The 14,785-nt window shown below is 42.4% G+C and overlaps 1 protein-coding gene across 3 annotated transcripts in view; it reads left to right on the top strand.

Annotated features, from left to right (window-relative positions):
• The window catches only part of RUNX2 (RUNX family transcription factor 2), a 222,708-nt gene extending 221,800 nt beyond the window's left edge, over positions 1 to 908 (top strand). For all 3 annotated transcript variants that reach the window (XM_034060738.1, XM_034060740.1, XM_034060739.1), the window contains one exon: positions 18 to 908. In XM_034060738.1, coding sequence (XP_033916629.1) covers positions 18 to 700 — 683 coding nt within the window. In that variant the 3' untranslated portion in view covers positions 701 to 908. The remainder of the gene's footprint in view (positions 1 to 17) is intronic.
• Positions 909 to 14,785: the final 13,877 nt, after the last annotated feature.

The following is a 14,785-nucleotide window of genomic DNA, read 5'->3' on the forward strand; positions in this document are numbered from 1 at the left end:
ATGTGTCTTCCTTGCAGACTCAGACCCTTGCACACCTGATGCACCACCTGCTGCCACTTCACCAGCAACCTCTGAAGACCCTGGACCTTTCACAGCTGCAACATCACCCTCCTCTTCCTCTGACACTGGTACTGCATCATTTTCCCCACCATTACCTGCCTGTGTTGCAGCCTTACATCCCAAACTGCCTCCTATTGCACCATCAACATCAGCTTCTGCTGCTACAGTTCACCCTGGCCTTCCTTCTCTTCCTACACCACCCACCTCTACCCCATCTCTGCACCCTGGACTGTTTTTGCCAGTAGTCTCACCTGGCAGTGCCACCCACCTCATCAACTGGCTGCCCTTCCTCGCCTCTGCAACACTTGCCACCATTCGAGGGAAGGAGGAAGACCAGCCACCCGCAAGAACAGGCTCCCTGGAAGGCATGAAGCACTGCAGCAGCACACCCCCAAACCCTGCCCACGATGGAAGTCCCCAGATAGCACCTATAGGAGAAAGGGCTCCAGGGGGTGGTTCCTCTCCACCAGCTGCCCATGCCATGCCCCCGAGCTCCGAGCAGGCATCAGTGAATGTGAGTGACATCCTGGCAGAGCTGCGGACGATGAACAGCCATCTCTCCATCATCGCCCGAGCCCTGACACAGCTGGCATCATCACTGGCACCGCAGCAGGATGCACATGGAACCCCACCTCCTTAGTGCTGGGCTCTGTACGAGCTCACCCTGCTTGTAGGGGTAGATGTAAGCTGGGCACAGCCCATGGCAGAAGAAAGGGATTCTACCCAAACCTATCCACATGATCGTGCCAGTTTGCAGTTCTCTCTGACACCAATCACATGGCTTGGTGGGTTTTTTTGTTTGTTTGTTTATTTGCTCCTTGTAAATGGATGCATATATTAAACAAATAGTTTTGTGGTCTTGTTAATAAAATTGTTTATATTTCTTGCATTCCTTTCAGATGTGCCTGCTCCCCTCCTGTCACCCATTAACCGCATGAGCACTGGTAGCAGTCAGTGAGGTCTCACATAGACAATGTGGATAATCTGAAGTGGTGAGAAGCTACCCATGAGAAAATGCTCAAGGAGGTGACAAAAGCCCCCTGAGCAATGTGGGGGGACACAGACATGAAAGAACACAGTAAAAACTCCAGGAAAAAAAAATCCAGTTTCTCTCCATTCACACTGCATGGCACAGCTCTGTTGAAGTTGGAGCCCTTCCTGGGGCACTAAATCTCAGGGGTAATTGTAATTACTGACAGAGGTAAGGGCCATGATAAATTGTTCAAAATACGATGCAGGGTACTTGTCTATGCAGCACTTGATCTGAGCAGCCTCATCTGTGATTTGTCCTCTGAGAGAGCATGAACCAAAGGCACTTAGCTGAGGTGTACCTGTTTTACTTGCCAGTGGTGCCTGGGGTTCTTCAAGGGCATAAATGGGCCAAGATAATTTGCAGCAATTATCCAGGCACACACAGATCCTGACATTTCACCATCTTTTTTCCCTATTGCCAAGCTGCAGCGGCTTGCCTAAAGGTGGCATTGAAAGGGAAACCTCAAACAATCCTTGTTGTGGATGGGGAAAACAGCTCTTGGGCATGAATCGAAGATTTACCCCTCCGATACTGTGTGACCTGAACAGTAGCTGGTGAGGTACCCTCTGATGCTGCCTGGCCTGGCAGAGGCACCAAACGTGGGAGCTGAAGGTTGGGATGTACTTGGTGCTCTGGAAGAGCTCCAGGAAAGAAGACACACAGCTCTCACAGAGCCATATTGTGCATCTCAGCCACAGTCTGCCCATAGAGCAAATAATCATCAGCCAAAATAAGGTATTTTCCCAAATGTGGGCCAAGCACAGGACCAGTGGAGTCTGAGCCAGGCTGTGTGGCTGCTCTGCCTTTCATCCCAATGAATTAAAATGAAACAAATGCTCATGGCAAACAAGAGAAAATAAAGACCTCTGTGAAGTTCGGCATGATCTCACCTTAATTTAGCTGTGCAGCCCTCAGATATCATGATCTGAGGCCATCTCTAGGAAAAACCCAGCAAACAGACAGATCGCTAGATAAGATTAAAGAGGAAGTATTCTGTCTATTTGCAAATATTTCTGTTACAGATGAGCCTAAGCCACAAAGATTGAATGAGTATACAAACTTCCGCAATGCTCAGGTGTATTTGAATTTGAGGTTTTGGTTACTGCATATATATTTATATATAAACCTATCCATAATTTTTTGTCTTTGCCTGAAAGACAAAGCAATTGTCCTGTTCGATCATGTTCTTTTCCAGGGCTGATCAGATTTTTATTCCTTTGATGTGTTTAGTAAAAAAGGTGAAAAGAAAGACATTTCATAGATGGCCTGCCCTACTTTCTAGTTTGATGTTTCAACAAAACGAGATAAAAGGAATGTCTCAAAAACAGTTTGGCTTTTGGCTTGACTGTTGTAGTTTCCATAGAGTAAAAAAGCAAAAGTAAAGTTTATCATCACTTTTCCTTCATTCATTACAAAATATAGGACAGAAAGGAAAAGGTAATGGTCTGTGATTAAAAAAAAAGAATATTTCCATTTTTACTCATCTTTCCCTCTTTCAGTGTAGCGTGGTAGTAAATAAAGTCCATATTCTCCCACACTTAAACATTTTACTTGATTTATCCTGTTGGTTTGAACAGTAATTTTTCATGGCCCAATGCTGATGAAAATCTCAGTGGAGTTTTCTGGATTGGTGCAAGATGTGCAACCATATTCCTCTGTCCAGATAAATTCAGAAAATCTTACTGTGCAGCTGCTGATGCTTTATCAACCAAGGCTAGAGCTGGCTTCATTTAGATGTCTAAGGGATTTGGGAACAGTTGTGATGGCATGAAAACTCTGATGGCAGGAAAAGCCTGAAAATTGCCTGTAGCATTAGATATTCAGCTGTGAAGGCAGTGCTCTTCTTTCTCAAAGATGCCATAAATGTGATCCTGCTGGCAGGAAGGAAAAAGCGCTACTCCTGAGCCTCTTCCTAAAGGAACAATATTTCTGTGGTCCTGCAGCCAAAGATACTAGATGCTCAACACCCTTGCAGTCTAGACTCTGAGCTGTGTGGCCCTGCAGCATCCCACCAACAAAGCACGACCAGAGCCCATAGCCAGAACTAGCAACTTTCAGATCAACTTGGTAACCACCCGTGGCTCTCACATGGGCGCAGCAGCTGGCTACAGAGCCTGCAACACAGAGAGAGACTGTTTGAGGGTAGGGTCCTGCCAGCATGAGCACATCAGTCCTGACTGACCTGAGCCAGCCTGAGCCTGGCCAAGGCTCTGCTAATGCTGCAGCCACAAGGTCTGCTGCAAATTCACATGCATAGGTTTTGTGCAGCCCATGCTGAGCTCTGTGAGCAGAGCCTGAGCCTGCTGGTGAAAACTCTCAGGTGTGTCTGGGCACCCTCACCATAGCACAAAAGAGCTCCAATGCTCTGTAACAAGGGGTCCTGCCCTCAGGCATCTCATTCAGTAAAGTGCCTTATTCTCTACTCAGGGCATTCAATAGACTCATCCCTTAGGAATTATTTTACTCCTTCAACTTAATTGAACCACTTCAGCACTGCAAGAAACAAGTGGCTGCTCTGACTGCATTGCTTCGCTGGCAAGAATGCTGTCTCTGTCTCAGGTTTTGTTTGCTCTTCTTGGCTTTCATCTGCTTGCATCCGCAACCATACAAATAAGGCTTGGCGCTGCCAGCCCCACTGCCACTTTCTGCTTTCTTAGCAGCATTACTCGCACTGCTGAACCGCTGCTGCACACATGCTACTCTGCTGGTCCAAAGCTGGAGTGCAGATCACAAACAAAAGTCTCCTAAAGCAGCTGAAGAAGGACAGAAAGCCCAGTGCAGCTGGCACCATCCCTGCACCATGTCCCCAGCACCTGCAGAGACATCACATCCAGGCTACTCTGATGCAACAGAGCCTCATAACCCATGGTAAACAGTTCAAGAGATTTTATTCTCTAAGTTACTCATTTTGATTCAGCTCAGAGAGTGAGTGGCTCAAAGCTATAATGTCTTGGTGCGTATTCAAAGTACTGTGTAGAAATAACCTCATGTGCTGACACTCCAGTGGCTCTCGAATTGTTACAGATCCCCTGCTGGCCTTCTCTCTTGGGATATCTTCAGTCTCTCCTTCCTCCTCCTCTTCTACAGCCTTGTTATTTTTGAAAGCAGAAACTCATAGGGCAAAATTTACTTAATAATTGACGGATGCATCTTTGGTTTTCTACCAAAGAAACCCAAAACACTCTGGATGAGCAAGATTTAAAGGCTAGAGGCCAAGTTGTTATTCTTAGAGTCAGCATAGGTGATCAGCACAACCCATCAAAATCCTAAACAGAATGAGCTCATGTTTCACAGCTGCTCTATAAACAAGTGTTGAGGGTGGGTTTCAAGTCACCACACCTTAATGATCTAAGACTTGGTTTTGTAGGTTTCTGTAGAGCCATGGGGAGGTAAGGGCTCCACATGTGTCACTCATCCTAGCATAGGAAAGGTATTTCAAATAAATAGGAAAGCATTTGACTGTTGGCAGTGTCCATCCCTCTTACCTGTTAATAAGCAACTAGTGTAAGACAGATGCTTGACTTCTAGATGGCTGGAGGTAAGTGAAACAAATCTTCTGTTTGGTAATTGCAGTTTGTTTCAAAGTGGTGAAGTATCAATATTTCACATTTATTTGAGCCCTAATATATGTGAGGAACTGGAAGAGGGGAACTGGGAGTTCAGAAGAACAGGAATGACAGTAAAACTGGACACCCCTGCAAAATATTCAGCTCCAGCCCTATGCCAGGAGTTATCCAGCACCAGAGAGCACCCAGAGGGACATCCAGGTTATTCCCTTCTCCCAGAGATTTAACTCCTCAGGATGTGGAACTGAAAGATAAACTATTTAATGGGATTTAGTGAGTGATGTACTCAGTGTCTGCTGCTCCAGCAGAAACTATTTAAGGAGACAGCAGGCTGTACAATATTGTATTAGACTGCAACTCAAGAAGGTGGGAGAAATCACAGGTTTACCCGGGAGGAATAGGAAGCCGGGTGGTTTTTTGCTCTGTTTTCTCTAGTGCACATTGTTCTTCCAGTATTTGTACACACATTCACTGTAACGACACACAAATCCCCATGTAAAAATAATTTATATAGAAGCATTGTGAGGGAGAGCATTCCTTCATGTTAGCCCAGCTGAAGCTGGCAGCATGCAGAGCCTGGGAGTGAGCTCCCTCCCACAGACAAGACAGTTATTCAGCACAGCTCTGGAAGGATAAAGCAGGTACCCTCTGCCAGATACCCCTGTGGATACCCATCTCTGCCCACAAAGCCATATTGCCTATGTGCCTCCAGCTTCCTCCCAGACCTTTCACTACAGTATTTTGCAGAGTCCTTTTGGGTTTCTGTTCAATTTATTTCAGTCTGTGAGCAATTAATCAGGACACCTGTGTCAGGATATTGTTTGCACCCATAACCACAAGGCTATATCCTGAGTCCACAGCTGCCAGCTTGGGGAGAGATGCTGTTTGGATGTCATGGGGCAGAAGATATTATGCCACCAGCATGGCCCTGTGGCCATGGCTGTTCCTGTGCCAGGGCACAGTGGTTGTGCTGGTATGGCTGTGTTTGGAAGGGGTGTCGTGGTTTAAACCAAGTCCCCCAACTCCTGGAGAGTTAGGAAGGAAAATCCAAAGAATGTAGCCCCCACAGATTGAGATAAGAATGGTTTAATAGCTAAGGCATAACACAAAATCACTACCGCCATTACCACTACAAATAATAATGATACAGCCAATAACAAGCGAAAAGAATACAACACCCCACCAGCCACCGACCCATAACTCACTCCACCCTGCCTGGCCGAGCACCGCGTGCTCCTTCCTCCATTTTCCTCCAGAGGTCCACCCCTCCTGCTCTCTCTCTCCCAGTATGCATCCTGGGCATCACGTGCTATGGTATGGAATACCTCATTGGCTAGCCTGGGTCAGGTGTCCTGTCTGTCCTTCCTCCCGGCCTCCCCTCCTCCACCTGGCTGGAGCACATGCTCAGAAAAGGCCCTGAACAAAAAACACCCTCAAAACATGCTCGCTATCAAGCAACTGTTCCCAGCCCAGAAGTCAAAACACAGCACTGCACCAGCTACAAGAGGGAGAAAAATGACTGCCACGGCTGAACCCATGACAAGGGGGTGACTGTGTCACCCGGCCAGTGACTGAAGCCGCGTACTTCATACCCATCCCATGGGTTGGGAAACACTCTGCTCACATAATCCAGAGGATGCAATAGAGATACAGAGTCTGTCTGGCCCCTGCTGGGTTTGGACACCACTGTGCCAGAGAAACAGAGGCAGGCAGCACTACTGGTAAAGTGCACAGGAGCTGACTGAGCCTGAACACGGAATTTCCCAACCTATGGCTGAGCTCGGAGACTTTGCTCTCACAGGATTCCACATGAGAGTTAAAAGGCACGATATTTTGTGCTTACTTGGATGCTTCTGGTCATGCCCTACATGGAGTTTTCCTTCCCCTTAACAAACACTACTGAAGCTCTGTTGTCAACTTGGCCGTGAAGAGTTAGACTGTAAGATGCAAGAGAGTTGGTGCTGGTTTTAAAGGAAATAAAAGTGACATACTCTAGGCCAGGCTTTCAGATGGCATGAATGGATGCCATCCTGGGTGTAGCAGGACCACTGCACTGAGCAATGCTGTACTTCTGCTCCTTTGTAATCCTGTTTGCATTCTGCCCCCATTTATTTTACACCTAAGTTGTATATTTCAGAGCAAAGACTATTTCTTTTGTTCTGCCATCATGCAAAATTTAGCATGAAAGGGGATTTTAAACACCATGCCAGCACAAGGAATTATTAATAGCAAGTGATATCATGAAACTGAAATCTTTTTAACAAAGAGGAATTCAGTAATGTAGAAATTGAAGACAGAAAAGTATACCAGAACCTCTTGCTGGGTTTTGCTGCAGGCTCTCTCTAAAATAAGCTGGGCAGAAACAGTAATCTCTCACTGCTGCTTTTGCTTGTGGAAGTGGTTCCCAGACACTTGCTGTACATCGTATAATCTTGACATCTGATTTGATCCACATCATTCCCATCTACTGCTCAGTCTGGATTTCCCATTTATCTTGAACTTTGTCTGAAATCTCATTTTATTCAGAGACAGATCTTACTGGAACAGCCTTTGTGAAGAGCTTTACTGCTTATAACTGTCATTCAAAACATATTTTGAGCAGAAAAATGTGGATTTGAGCCAGCTGAAGCACGTGATGATTCATGGCAATGGCAACAAATTGTTTCTGTCACCAAACAAAAATAAGAGACCTGAAAAAAGTCTGGAAAAAAGACTGATTCTGTTTGTTAATATTTGTGTTATTAAGATATTAAAACCATCCCAGTGGTTCAGGAATTAATTGAAGCATTTTGTTGCTTCTGCATTGCTACTTTATCCACTTCCTCAAAAACTTTTGACAGCATTTATTTTGGGTCAATAGAAAATGACATTTCTTCTCCCTGTGAGCAGAATCAAAACATCAGATACACATGTGGGTCTGCTAGGAGAATACTCTGAGTTCTTAGCTTAACTTGGCTATCTCTGAGCTGAAATCCAGCCCCACAGTTTCTTCCAAATTCTCCAAAGTGGTGGAAGTCTTGGTGATACTGGTCTGGTGTCTCATGGTCTGTGATATATGTCACCAGTGAAGTGGTATATGGCTCTATTCCTTAACCTTGATTGGAAAGGGAACATGGGCCTTTAGGTGATATAAATTTCCATGGGACTTTGAGGTTTGATTGACCAGCCAGAGCAATTTGATCTGTTCCAGATGGGACCTAACTCCATGTGTTTTAGTAAATGGTGGTAGATGTTGGACTTTTCAAGCCATGCCAACCGACATGTGATAAAAGCTTCCAGGGGTTTATTCATTTCTTCCGTATAAAATAAGGCAATTTGAACATTTTATGTTCATTCTATATTGACTATCAGTCTTAGGAGGTAAGGCTGTCATTATTTTTTAAACACCCAGGACTTTACTTGATCAGACTCATTTGTTTCGTCTGATGGAAGAAAAGAGCCTGAGGTGAAGTTAAAAGCTGACTAGGAGGTTTTAACTGAAGTAGTGGGATGAATGTAAGCCAAGGAAAATTTAGGCTGCACATCAGGAAAATTTTCCTAACAACGAGGTCTATTACTATGTGGAACGGTCCCCCCGGGGAAAAGGGGGAAGCTGACTAGACAAAGCAATGAAGAACACATTGTAGGGAGCAACCTTTAAACAGTTGGGGAATGGACTAAGTGACCTAAGTGCATTTTCCATCTCTAATTTCTCTGACTCAACCATTACAAGGGTACACTGTAGAGTACATGATTCCTGTGCTCTGCCACATCAGTACTGCTTTGGGAAGACTTTCCACAAAGCCAGTCCTCAGGATGTAAAAGACACCAGAACTCTGACTCCCAGGCATCTTCACTGGCATCTACCAGGCATAGGCTGCTCTTGTTGGGACCTTTGGCCACCTATGGCACTCACAGGGGCACCAGAGTGCATAAATTCAGGCCTTTTTTGACTGGACCTTTTCCATTCTTCAACTTTGCTTTCTTTGCATTTTTTCTGATTTCTTGTTTAAGAGAGCTTTCCATACTCAGAAACCACTGAGCTGCTATCACACTTCTATTTAAGAGAATCTGTTTGCTTTACAGCCAACTTAAGCTACACATAAAGCTGACACAGAGGAGGATTTTCCCAGCATCTGGTGATGCCCATATGACAGCTGACACAGTAACAGACACCCAGGATTCAACCAGGAGACTTTACAAGTTAAACTTGAGATGCCAAAACAGCTTTCAACTCAGCTATCAGATTTTCCCTATTGAAATGGACTGGATAAGCCAAGGAATGCTATGCCATCAAGGGTTTTACTTCAATCAAAGCAAATGTAACTCCTAGTAATGAGGAAAAGTTATTTTTCTGATTCTTGAATCCTGTATATTTAAAGATTAGGTGCCATCTGATAAAGTTCTTCAGAGGTTAAAATACAGTTGATTCTCTAACAGACAAAAGTTTCTGCAGGAAGGGCCAGTGTCACCACATTTCTCAGGCAAAGTTCACCCGAAATCTTGAAGTGATCACACTCTAAAAGTAATTGTCATCTTTTGGCATATTTTAAAAAGAAATATAATGGATTTGTTGTTGTTGGTATTGTTGTTGTTTAAAAGCAGGTTTTCTTTTCAAATATAAACTAATCAGATTAAACCAAAAAGCACTGTTGCTACAACTTGAAGAATTATTTTTTCTTCTCAGTAAAAAGGCTTAACATGCCCAAGGACAGTGGATTTTGAGTCTGATTATTTTTATCTCCTTTACAAGAAAGAAAAAAAAGTTCACAATACAAACATAAACATTTCCATAGAAGAGAAAAAAATCATCCCTCTTTGGCTTATTTACTGTCTCAGCAGGAATCTGCTGAAAATACAGGCAAGATAATGAAGGGACTTTTCTACTGTGCCTGTGTCTATTCTTAGTTTAAATCTAGCCCTGAAAACATGTTTTGAAATAACAATAGGCATGCTATAGGACAAATTCAATGTACTATGAATGAGGCCAGAGGAACTGTGTGAATTTCTGACATAGATATCATTTGTGCAACTTGGATTTAATTTTTCTTTTTTGGTAGTCTTCAGCAGTGTTTAGCTCTGCAGTCTTAATTCACATCTATTTCTTCAATGTGCTAGGTGCATGCATGAATGCACTGACATCTAACAACAGAAGAGTAGCTTCATGGAAGAGAAGCAGCAGGCCAGCTCTATACTCAGTGAAAGCTGACTGCAGAGCATGAAATATAGATATGTGAATGCAAAGAATAAATGGTTGAAAAAAGCTTCTAGAAAAAGTGATTACTTCTACATGTTAAAGAAAAAAACAAAGGCAGTATAGCAATTAATAAGTAATGACTTTAGAAAGTGCACTGGGACAAGACAGGACAAATATCACTTACAGGGGAAAAATAGTCCATGTCAGTAACACCTCTATCAGCACCACTTTCATTTTACCAGTTCCTGTCTAGCCAGGAACTAATTTCTTTACAGTTACTGAAGCAAATCAAACAGTAGGAAAATGATAACCTGCTGAACTCCATAGAGGCCTCTTGAGTGGGGTTGGTGATATTTGAACTATGCTTAGACAGTTGTGAAATGTCTAATGTGGGTCAGTCAATCAGGCTTTGCCTCTGACTCTGACATTTTGTGAGGCAAAGTGGGACTAAAAAAATAAACCCCACAAATATTCAGAAAAGTCAAAACTGTTAAAAATTATTTATGAGCAAAATTTGGATGTTTCTTGGAAGGTGATATTAGAAGCCTTTAATATATTATGACAATATAAAGCATGAGGGGGAGTATAAAGTGCATGGAGAAACACTGTTTGCAGGAGTTTTTCTAAGTTATGTTCCATTGGCTCAAGCTGCACCTCACTAAAATGAAACCAAACAGGCCAGTAAATATAGTGCTGCTGAGCAAAAAGAAGAAATCATGCTAAACTCTGATTATGCTGACATCAGCTGGCATATAAATTATCGCTCAATAAAAACGATCATGATGTGAACACAAATATCACAGATCTCCATTCAGAAAGAAAAAAAAAATCTTGGAGCTGTTCCAGCATAATATATCTATTTTTTTTTTATTTTTACCATGTAATGGTCTACTCATTTGGCCTGCTTTGTTCCTACACTCATTGTTCTCAAGAAGAAAAATTCTATTTTTAGGTATTTCTTTCTTCAGCATCTTTAATGGCTGAAAGGCATAATAAAAGCTTTGGCCTACAGCCTTGGCCAGTATAAATCATTGCATTTGCACCAAAGACGAGGTATGCAATCTAATTTACATTAGCTAAATGTATTGCCCTGAGTTTCTTGGAATATTTCATTCATTACTATAGACAGCTGTGATGTAGATTTGCCATGCTTGAACTGATTTCTAGGAAGCTATGAAAATCCGTGCTGACTGGAGGTCGGTCTTTTCACCACAGAGGAAATGATCTGGAAGGGTTTTGGCATCTCTTGGAAATCATGGGGATACCCCTCTCTGTTGCTTATTTCTTCATTTACACTGTTTTAAAGTGGAGATTTCAGTGAATACAGAGGATTCATCTCCAACACTTACAGAATTATAGAATCATAGAATAGTTTGAGTTGGAAGGGACCTTTAAAGGTCATTTGCTCCACTCCACCTGCAGTGAGCACAAACATCCTCAACTAGATCAAGTTGCTCAGGGTCCTGCCCAGCCTGGCCTTGAATGGGACATCTATAACTTCTCTGGGCAAACTGTTCCAGTGTTCCACCGCTCTCATTGTAACAAATTCATTCCGTGTATCTAGTCTGAATTTACCCCCTTTTAGTTTAAAACTGTAATTCCTTGTCCTATTGCTACAAGCCCTACTAAAAGTCTGTCCCCGTCTTTCTTATGTCATATAGTGAAAGGACAAGGGGTAACGGGTTCAAACTTAAACATGGGAAGTTTAGATTGGGTATAAGGAGGAAGTTCTTTAATGTAAGGGTGGTGAGGCACTGGAATGGGTTGCCCAGAAAAGCTGTGAATGCTCCATCCCTGGTGGTGTTCAAGGCTCGATTGGACAGAGCCTTAGGTGACATGGTTTAATGTGAGGTGTTCCTGCCCATGGCAGGGGGGGGTGGAACTGAATGATCTTAAGGTCCTTTCTAACCCTAATTATTCTATGAATCTATGATTCTTATAAGCCCCATTCAAGTACTGTAAGGCCATTAGTGAAGTCCATGTGAATAAAATAGTAGGAGAAAAGGCACATTTCAATATGATCTTCTCCTTGTAAGAGATCTCAACAAGGATCTGAAGGGTGTATTTTTATTTTTCATTGTGTTGTGTACACCTCCCCCTGACAGGTAGAAGCACTATTTCTGAATGCAGAACTCTATTGTAGGCTTACTGCCACTCCTGATAAATACATCGACTTCCTGAAGAAACTCAGAATGCTCTGCCTCCTACCCATGCTGCCAGCTGGGTCTAATCCATCCCAAGATGCAAAATGTAACAGCAGACAGGCAACTGTCTTAGGTGGGGTTGGCAGAGAAAAGGTTCTTCTTGTAGGTCGACCAGCAAGCTGATTTGGAGCAGATCACTTTGTAAAGCAACTGAAAGACCAGTGCTGCCCAAAACCACTGATATTATTTTTGTAACTTAGGAGCCAGCTAGGGTTCATGACTAATGAGGCCACTTCCTTGTTCTGTCCCATGCAAATGCTGCAAATTGCCTCTGGTTAGAGCCAATACAAGGTATAAGGGGAAGAGAGGTGTTAATTCCAACAATTAAAGCCCTCTGTTTAATTAATATTTTACTTTTGCACACACTTTCTCTTAGGTTTCAAAATTGTTCACATTTCAGCCCAGACTACAAGCTCCTGCAGGGACCCATGCTGGTCAGTGCTTCTAGAGCAAAATTAACACACAGTCACAGATGGAGGATCCTCACAGTACAGGGTGGTAGAGATGGCTGTGCCTTCTCTGACTGGTTCATGACCTCTTTGAGGTAGGTAGCCAATTTTGTATCACACCAACATAGATCTACGTGCTAATTAACAGGTAGCCATTATATAGAGTATAGGCCTCTTGAATAGAAATATCTTCATAATGTAATCTATTATACTCTTTTAGTTAAACTCATCAGGTTTTTGTCAGTGAACTGCTCATTCTAGGAAGCATCAGTTCCCAAACTTGATAGCAAAAAAGACTAAAAATCATAATTAGAAGCAAATGGATCATGAGAACTCTGGTTATTATCTGTGTCCTTTTCTGAAATATGCTATTCTGTACCATCCAGACCCTCCTACCATCAGTTTGGATGACAACTGGGAGCACCACTAGCTCAGACGGGGTAGCATGCCACCCGCTGAGTCACTGGTACCGCTTCCTGTTGGCAAGGTCCTCCTTGGTAGGAGCTGTTCTGCTGAACCTCCCTCACTTCTTCTTAAAAGCAGAAAGCAGAAGTGATATGAGTCACCTCACAAGACCACCTGCTAATTCTTCTCCTGTGGTCTTGACCCAGATGCCACCTGCTAATAATAAATGCAAAGATACATGTTTTCAGGATATTGTTCAGAAGGAGAGACTTCAGGATTAATTTCCTAAGGAGAAGCAATAAATATGAAAATTATGAATGCCCACTTCCCATCAGCCCCCAAATTCTGAAATTTATTGTCTTTACAGAAGCATAACCACTGCTGTTATTCATCTGTAGTGAAATAAAATCCATTTTGAGGTGGTAGACTACATATTAAGCTATTCCTTTTGGAACAACAGTCTTTAACAGTGTGTATTCAGGCCAATTTTCTCTCTTATACAAGGCCCTCCCAGTCTCAGAAGACTGAGTCTTGTACATTTCCAATGTTCCCCTAAAACTTTTCTTCATATCATGAATTACTTTCTGAAGCAATCACAGAAACCATGCAACAGTGATAGCCTGCACACTGGGGAAAGACAGCTGCCCTTGGTAGCTTGTAGTAGTTGGTAGCATGTATTTGTTCACCATTCTCATATCTGTAGCTTCTAACCAAAGATTCAGAAAGAAAATCCTCACCTCTCCCACACTGCCGCAGCCCATGAAGTGAGGGTCTGCCAAGCCAATGTGATCCCAGATTTCTGGACTTATGAGTGAACCTGGAACTTTTGTACAAATAGTAATCTGAGAGGAAGCAAGAAGAAAAGTGGCTTTTATCTTTTATACTCATCAGGTGTGGGACCGCTTCCAAATCAACAAGTACATGTTATTCCCTGCCCTCAGTTTTGTCTTGCTTTTTGAGTTATTACCATGAAATAACCAACTGAGACCCATAGATTTTAACAAACCAGTACAAAAAACAATGCAGTCTTTGAAATAGCTTTCAAATGTATCCATGGTTAAACACTAGGAGTTTCTTGCTTTTGAAAATCCTTAAGCAAAGACGCCTTTTCCTCTGACGAATGACATTTTATTGATGTGCATGCTTGTGTATTTTAGCATGTGCTGGAATATATGAATAAATGTATAGATAAATATTATACAAATACTTCTTATTAAGACATAAGTTTATAGAATTAAAACAGTAGCCTTAGTGTTGTATATCTGAACATGGAAAATATTTCAGCATTTGGCCAGTGTATACCATTCAAGCACATATTTGTCATCCAAAATTATTCCTTATTTTGCACTCTTACTTCCTGTATGTTATTTTAGGCAATCATAATTCCATAGGTGTTTATTTTTTTGTTTCAGTTGTGGAAGAAAGAACAGAATCAGAATATATTGTCTGTCCAAACCCTGACATCTTTACTTAGATAATACTCAGATAAAACTACTCAGGACTTCTACCTGCAGAAAGACCACAAGAATTAGCCCTACAAATGCTTTCTTCATTTCCAAGAGGTAAATACATATCTTTGTTCTTTTATCTTTTTGTTGCCAGGGTGACAGTTTTAAAGTACAACAGTAAGGCCTTAGGGTGTCACTTTAAGATAACCACACACTCAGTTTTGTGTTTAGATTCATTATTTTATTTTTAGTTTATTCATAACAATGTGCTTCTGAAAAATGCCTATTGTCAGCTCCAGGTGTGTTTGCCAACATTAAAGAGTATAATCACAATAAAAGAAAAGCCAGGAGCTATTCCACCTCCCACATGCCAAAATTAACAAACCATAGTAAAAATTAAAATCAACAATGCTTTACTTCCCTCTTTCCTTTCTGCTCTCTATC

This window comes from Melopsittacus undulatus, chromosome 3 (assembly GCF_012275295.1).
Source record: "Melopsittacus undulatus isolate bMelUnd1 chromosome 3, bMelUnd1.mat.Z, whole genome shotgun sequence".
In the NCBI taxonomy this organism is placed as follows: Eukaryota; Metazoa; Chordata; class Aves; order Psittaciformes; family Psittaculidae; genus Melopsittacus; species Melopsittacus undulatus.